The sequence below is a fragment of the Triplophysa rosa genome, linkage group LG1 (assembly GCF_024868665.1).
Source record: "Triplophysa rosa linkage group LG1, Trosa_1v2, whole genome shotgun sequence".
In the NCBI taxonomy this organism is placed as follows: Eukaryota; Metazoa; Chordata; class Actinopteri; order Cypriniformes; family Nemacheilidae; genus Triplophysa; species Triplophysa rosa.
Genome location: NC_079890.1, coordinates 8,695,271 through 8,703,881, shown reverse-complemented (window position 1 = coordinate 8,703,881; position 8,611 = coordinate 8,695,271). Strand labels below are relative to the sequence as shown.

At 36.3% G+C, this 8,611-nt stretch overlaps 1 protein-coding gene across 1 annotated transcript in view; it reads right to left on the bottom strand.

Annotated features, from left to right (window-relative positions):
• Positions 1–458: 458 nt before the first annotated feature.
• Positions 459–8,611, bottom strand: part of rgs12a (regulator of G protein signaling 12a) — a 62,702-nt gene continuing 54,549 nt past the window's right edge. The window contains exon 4 of the mRNA XM_057330557.1: positions 459–518. Within this exon, the coding sequence (XP_057186540.1) occupies positions 459–518 (60 nt within the window). The remainder of the gene's footprint in view (positions 519–8,611) is intronic.

Here is an 8,611-nt window from a genome sequence, read left to right as displayed (position 1 = left end):
AGTAGTACCATAATAATAATTCCAAGAAATGCCTTTGGGCATCTTTCTATCACTGTTCTTCAAACCTCCTCATGTATTTTCATGACAATAAAGTATATTTATAATGAAGATGTTTGACGGTTGTTGCTTTTTCAAATACACGTTATAAGCGACTCAAACTCATGCTTTCAGATCGAGCAGCATTTCCTACCAATCACAGAGCCATGCTTCAAGGACAAACTGCACATGAAAAATAATCGCAGACATCATGATATTGTGATATCATAATCACTCTAGACAGTTCGATTTACACGATATGTAGTGTTAATCGCGATGTATTATGCAACCCTATTAAAAATATACCACAAAACAAACTGTTAGAAAAGAGAAATTAAAAGTGCTTACAGTGTATCATTTTTATCATAATTGCAATATATACTGTATGTAAGGCTCATTCTGTTAAGAACCTTCTAAAACATTTAATTCAGTTTGGTAAAAATGGTTAAAACAGAGTACTCACCCCCGCCTGTAGCAGCCGACTGAAAGAGAAGAAAAAATGACATAAATGAGCTATTCCCATTCTGACTTTGGTTAGAAAGAGGAGATGAAAGCAAGGAATGAGGAGACTGAAAAGAGGACAGTGGTACAGTTGCTGAGCTGGGGAAAATGCCTGCAGACATCTCAGCATTCTGTCTCATTCTAACTAGATGTGTGTTGTGTTTGTTAGGAGGGGAGGCCTTTATATATGTTTGTTGATGTAGCTGTGTGTAGTAACACACAGCTGTTCACACCTCTGCCATAGTTACCACCCATACAGATAAACATAGATTTTAGAAGTTATAGTAGCGAGCACTTCTCAAAGATGCAATAGTTTTCACACTAATCTAATCTACAGCCGTCACAGAAACTTGTTGACATTATTCGAATTACAAGAATTTGTAAGTATTTAGGATTTCGTCACATTTCAGTTTTCAATGTTAACAACAAACTGACCAAGGTCTTATATACCATCCATGCAAACAAATATGCAAATCCAATATATGGACGCTGACCTACATGGTAAAATTGTATTTTCTTTTATCTGATTTGATTAGATATATGCATCAACATCACAGGAATCAGGCGTGAGTGTTTTAGTAGGCTGGGAGCAAAGCACATGGACAAACACACACTCTGTTTGTTCAGTGGGAGGAAGTATGAGGGAATAAGACACAGAAGAACAGATTTGTGGGGAGTAAATACAACTTAAAGAGGGAGATCAATAAAGGAATAATATAAAACAAATGTTTTACTGGTGAATACAGTAACAAAATTATCACTGAACCTATGGATGATGTTTAGTATATGTTTAAAATGTTTATGATGAGTGGCCTTAAAAAATATTGATCACAAAACAAATATCAAAACCAGTGGCATTCATTTTCAAGAAACCCAAAGACAGCATAGAAAAACAGTTTACAAAAAGGGTTGGGTTTGGATAAAAATATATATTTGGATAGTGTCTGGTAGTAAATTTAGTGCACTATACTTCATTTGCTGCATTATCAACACAACTAATGGGGTCCTATTTATCTATTCAAAGATAAAAAAAGACTGATGAACAGCCAATGGCTGAGGCATTTTATTAATTTGCCTATTGCTCTGGCCAATGACATCTAAAGTAGTAAGTATAGATATGTTTGTGATGAGCTAAGAGGAAAAACTAAAGATTAATAAAATGTGGTAACACTTTACAATAAGGGTGTATTTGAAGAGTTTGGTTCCAAAATGAAATAACTCCATTAACATTTTTTTTAAATCATGTTTTTTTATTGTGCATTCCAATTAATATCAGTTGGTTTGTTTGATTTAAGCCATAATAACTAAAAAATACAGCTAACTAACACAATAAAACACAATAAAAAACATGATTTTTGAAAGTTATCTCATTTTGGTAGCAAACTCTTCATTTGTTAAGATTTGTAAATGCATTAACTAACACGAACTAACAACAATGTTAGTTAATGTCAATAGAAATTGGTCAGGTTAGTTAATGGTGCATTATTCATTAACTAATTACAAAGTTAACAAATGAAGAGTTCAGATGCAAAACCCTCTAAATGCATCAGGCGGATTTTCATTTAAATTAACATTTTTCATCAGGCTCCTACATTTACTTTCACCAATACCAGATATTTCAGACCTGGCAGTGTCACAGCAAAGAGAACACAAAATCGAATAGCAAGTGTAACAGAGTTTATTATAATAAAGTGAGCAAAGGCAAGACAATGAATGGATGTTGACAAGGTGAGTATTTCCAGATTCCAGATGAAGAGATCCAATGGTAAACTGAACCAGTCCAACCACCAAAGGAAGACCCAAACGGCAACTTGGTATTTCTCCACAAGATAAGAATCCCAGACAACTCCTGGACAGATCTGGCAAGAAACTAGAGTGACGATAAACATGAGTGAACAACGATCTGACAATGAGTATGGGGCAGCCAGCAATGCACAACAGCTGCCGCCAAGCTGATTGCTAATCAGCGCCCTGGTTGCTAGGGCAAAGCTAACCAGCAACAGACATGAGACAAACAAGCAGGAATGAACACATGGATCCATGAACCGTGACAGGCAGAGTGTGGCATTTAGCGGGTTTTGAAGCAAAATTATTTGTGTAACGTGTACTATGTGGAGAGCATTCACCCAACATCATAATCTCCTTTTTGACGGAGGGTTTTGCATCTAAACTCTGTAAATACAGCCTTATTGTAAAGTGTTACCATAAATATTAATAATGCATGAATTTAAAATTGCAAATATAAAGTGCTTGAGTAAACAACCAACATATGTCTACCTGCAACAAAGAAACAACCATACCAATCTCCATATGATTCAATATTGAGTACAAATATGTAATAACCTACAAATACTACAAAAATCCTTTAGACAAATAGAAACTCTGCAAAATACTCCTTTACAATGTAGGTCTGTTTTTCATCACATCAGTCCAAGAATGCTTTAAGTACAATGTACTGAAGGAAGAGGTACAGTACGGCCTTCAAAAACCATAAACCACTATGACACTATGAAGCCACTTCAAAGTCTAAACATGCCTTAAAGGTCTCCTCAGGCGAGCACTTTCAACAAGTTGGTATGATTTATTAGGGTCTTCATGAAATGTCTGGAACATATTTTGCTTAAAACACTCAATGGCTGTGTAAACAAAACCCTTCTTGCCTCGTCAAAAACAGCTATGCTCACAGCAACCCGTTTTGGTGCATGTCTCTTTAACTGATAATGAGTTACAGCGAACCCTACCCCCCTTCTGTCCGGCGTGTCAACACAACACACGTGTAGTAACTGCCATGGCAATGGTTTAGCTAAATGATATTTCCTGAATTCCTCTGCGGTTAGTTTTGTCTTAAACGTCTCAAATCATACGTCCGGAGAGAAAAAAATCAGTCACAGCAAACAACGCATCCTAATGCGCTTATGTTGTGCGTGTATGCTTACCTAAAATCCACGGAATCCACTGCAGATCTCAGCGGAATTACATGGATTTTAGCGTTTGTCATTGACATGTTATAACGTTACACACACAACGTGAGAGCTAGTTTGCTGTGACAGATTTTTCAGCCTAAGCACGAATGATTTGAGACGTTTAAAACGAAACTAACCCCAGCTGTTCATTAGCAAAACAAACAGCTTGCCACAGCTAAACATATTAACACACATAATGTATTAACATTCATACAGCTAAACTCCAAGTGTCCATCTGCACTTATATACAGTAAAGCCTGGCTCAGACTACAGGAGTTTTAAAATCCTGACAGATTTCAAATTCTGGCTGCAGCACACACATAAGGAGAATCTTAACAGATTCTCTTATTTAAAATCTTAAACCTGGCTCAGACTACAGGAGTTTTAAAATCCGGAAAGATTAAAAATTCTGGTTGCAGCACACACAAGGAGAATCTTGACAGATTCTCTTATTTAAAATCTTAAACAAGCTCACACTCATCAGTGTACAACTTAATTACACATATTTTACATATCCATAGGATATGCAGTTTTGTAAAAGGAGCTAATAGTAACCGTTTTAATGGGTTTACTATTTTTAGATGTTGACATCACATCTACATTTGAATCTCTTTTTCAAGCACTACAAAAATAGGTTTGCCCTTTGTAAACTTGCATTTATGAATGTGAAATGTCCAGATAAGAAAACGTTGGGGCGTAAAGTTGTGTTTATAAATAAGCCTAAAGGTAGCAAGTGCAAAAATAAAAATTTAGAAAGTTTGATTGGAAGTTTTTTTATTTCATAATTGCACATCAAAAGACATCCTAAAACACCCAAACTACAGGATAATATTAAGATTATCATACCAGAGGACGCCTCTTACGTCATCTCACCGGGAAACAGAAGTAAACAAAGGGACATCGCAAAGTTAATTTCACGTGATCTCACCTGGCAACGGTTGTGTAACGTCTTTGTCGCTCTCTGAATGATTCTCTGTCTGTCTGTCCAAAGCCGCGGGAACGTATTTTGAGCAGGGGGTGCTATAATGCTCTTTGCTAGGGCTGAAGTTATGACTGTGCTTTGGGCGAGCCACTTAAGTTTAATGTTAATAAATAACGGAAGAAAAAAAATAGTTGCTGCCGAGAATAAAGATGAATGCCAATGTGATTATAAGATACAGCATAAAAACAAACACATAAACGCATGTTATCTGTATGCCTATAGCCAAATAACAATCTGTTGAACGAAACTACAAGCTGCGCGTTAGCAGTTAACTTACCCGGTACATTTAAAACCGACGCGACTTCTCCCCAGCTCTTTTCCTTATCTGTGCGGTTGTGGTATGTTTTGGAGGATACATTATATAGACAATCATGCTGTTGCCACAAGTTGTTCCTCCATCTCCGCTGTCCAACGTACCCTTGCAGGAGCTTTCGCGGTCGACATTTTTAAAGGTCTGTCCTTGCAGATGTGCCTCTCATTGGCTGTTGCGAAAGTACCAACGTCATCACCCCGATTTAAAATCCTAAATATCAAACATGTTTGATATGATCGGGGCGGCCCCGATTTCTCTCGGAGCAGATCGGGAGGTGTAAGATTCGATCTGTGAACGCCTCACATTACGTGATAATCTGGGCCGAACCTCGGACCCGATCGAGGTTCTGGACCCGATTTTTTCAAAGATTCTCGGGAGGGGAAATCGGGGTAAATTCTGGCCGAGAATCCTGTAATCTGAGCCAGGCTTAAGTTTAACACTGGCTTTGAATGTTCTATTTAGCCCGTGACTGACTTAGCTCCCTTCGCTATCATATGCTAATGTTATCCTCCTATATATACGGTACATTTACGTCAATTCAGACTGTTGATAAATATTACTTACATCGGCAGTTTTGTCGATCCCTCTTGAGGAACAACTTTGAAGCTAATCCTGCTTGTACTGTCCCAGGTTGATAAAGCACTCCGGCTTGAAGTGATTCGTGCAAACAAGCAGGTTTTTACTTATGGTTTCTGATGGATTTCCACCAAAAATTAAAATGAATCCACTCCTGTCTCTTCCTACACTGTAAAAAATTCAGACGTAAAATAATAGTGAAATGCATGGCAGCACAGGGTGCCAAAGGTTTACCATTAACAGAAATAACGCTACACCCTGAACTGAGGTCACGTGTTTAAACTGTGAACATAAGAAAACATGTGTCTACCATACAATAAAATAACATGTTTTCACTGTAGTACCAAATGATTTGTCTGTTAAAATGGTTGAATTTATAAATTGGTAAAATGAAAAAGCAACAGTATTCAAACTTTAAAAGTACACTGACAAATCTTTATGTGTGTGATTTACTACTTTTAAACAAGTACTTTGTTAATTGGGTTGTTTATTAAACTTCTATTATTATTCTATTTTCTTTAATTGTGTACAAAGCAAGCAAAGACTATGAGATGATAGACTGCACAACCACATGAAGACTCAAAAGTGGACAAACCATAGAGCTTTAGCTCTGTTTATATAGAGATGTGCTCTGTGTCTTATACACAAACACAAAACACCATCAGGGTAACACACGTTACGTGAAAATGATGGTAGAAACATTAACTAAACAACTTATAATGTTAAAAACACTCACATGTACACAGCTGCTAAAACAAATATATAAAGAAACTAAGTGATGAATGAAATATGACATGTTGTGCAGAGTTAAACAGGGAATTGTGGGAAAGTCCTTTACAGTTTTTCACAGTATACGTGAAGGTTATATACAGTTTAATTCTACAGAGATGTCAGTGAGAGTCATCATCTACTGGCCTGTCTCCATTCATGTATTCACTGGTTATAAGTGCTTTTGTGATGCTCCCAGACATTACAGTGTTAAGTGATATTATGAAGGACTTTAAAACACATCATGTACATTAAAAATGATAAACCATGAGATACGCAGACATCAAGATTCAGCCTGTTCATCTCAACAATGGTGATAACTAACAAACTATTCACATAAATGCAATGCATTCTGGGTACCATCATAGTTCAAAACTCATCCATGATTCCCAGCATGCATTGCAACATGAAGCTTTTCATTTAATGTCACCACTGTTGAGATTCATACATTGATTATTCATGTCTATGTGTGAAAAACCAGCTCCCGTAATTTAATGTACATTATGTTTTCTAAATCTGTTCATATGAATGTTATCACAAGAAATCTGTGCTTTCAACCGAATCTCTTTCACACAGATATAACGAAAACCCAACAAAAATATGAATCACGTAATACCAACACTCAACTAGATGACGATTCACATCACCATCATCAACCAGACAAATAAATCTGATCACTTTCTCTTTTCAGTGTCCTTCATTTTCCAGCCCAAAGAGAGATCACAGCATATCAGATCAAGGGGAAGAGCCCAACTAAAGTAAACACTGATCACATTAATGGTGACTTTAAATAACAATGAAACATCAAGTCATTCATGTTCTGCAGCATGTTGATTTGTGAAAGTCCCTGTGAAGCAGAAGTGGTGATTGTCTTCAGTTTTCTGACATATTTCACAATGAAACTGAATATTGAATGAGGAAGAATAGTGGGTGTGGCTCATGTTTTCTACTGTGATTGATTGATGAATAAAAACAATATGTTCTGCTCAAGCCGTCAAACTCACTTCGTCAGAGAAAGATCACCACTAGAGGACAGAAGTGCATTTTCAGATTTCATGATCATTACTTTTGTTTAAAAGAAAACATCGTTTTTTCAGTAACATGGAAAAATGTCAATTTGGTGTAAATGTATGGCGTTTTATGGAATTTTACTATTTTAATGAAAAAATGTGAAAATACTGTTACGTTACACTGCATTTTACCTGTAAAAATACATTTATTTTTTACAGTGTATAGATAGCATCTAATTAATATTTACATTTATCACAAAGAACTGTGAAGTCTACATGGTGTAAATAGAATATATAAGGCAACTAGTACATTTAGCCGCTGCTAAATTCAACTGGGAAATTATAGACTATATTTGGTGTCAATATATGTTTTTTAAATAATTTTTACAGTTATGATAAAAATGTGATATGGCTGTGAAATTCTAATGGATTTTTCAGTAAAAATACACTTTATCCAACTCTGACAAGAAAATAAACATGAACATTTTTTAAAGGACATGTCAGGTTAACAGTACACAACAATGACTTTAATTTAAAGGAAATAGAGTGTTTTTTCCAGTAACACATTTAATCAGTTAAAGAACAGGAGAAATGTACATTAGGTGTCAATTTATGCTTTTTTATAGAATTTCACAGTTCTGATTAAAATGAGATGTTACTGTTAAATTCTACTGTTTTTTCTCTGTAAAAATACATTTATTTTTTACAGTGTAGGTTTGGACTCTGTGCACTCTAACTACATTGCATGTTGCCCACGAACTTTAGCTATGGCGTCACGAACACCGCTGTCGCTTGTGAAAACAACAATGGCGGAGCACGGTGGGTGGAACTGTGTACATTAAGGGGCGGTAACATTATAATAAAATCCGCTTTGGACATCACAATTGGAGCGAAATCTGAACGGCTCGATTTCTCACATGCTTGCAGGGAAAGGCACACCAAAACAAACTTGGAAGAGTTTCCAATTTTTATAACCGTCTCTTGTGAAAGTAAACTCTGTGTGTACCTCAGGTAAATGTCTTCATGCTTTACAAAATATGGCACCTTTTGTATTGCTATATTCAATCCATTTAAACTGTTCATACCAATAAGAACTGAAGGAACGCGGCTTTCCATCAATTACGGTAATCGGATATTTTCTGTTCTTCTATGGCGGACTGATCTGGAGGTGGACACATTTGATTTACTAATTCGGAACCCGGCTGAGTGAGAATATCAATGAAGGCTGAAGCACAAATGCTGCCATTAGCACTCGACTCATTGGATGTTGCTGTGTGCATTTCACCTTAATTTCCAGGTGCCTCAGTGCGTGTTTCTTCAGATTCTTTATCTAGACGTGGTTTTTTGAAAAATTGCCACATGGATAGCTGTTTGTTTACCCATGTTTACATGATCATTGAAAAACAATCTACAGGCAGCGATATTGGCACGCAGCATAACTGCCGTAATGTAACTGATGTCA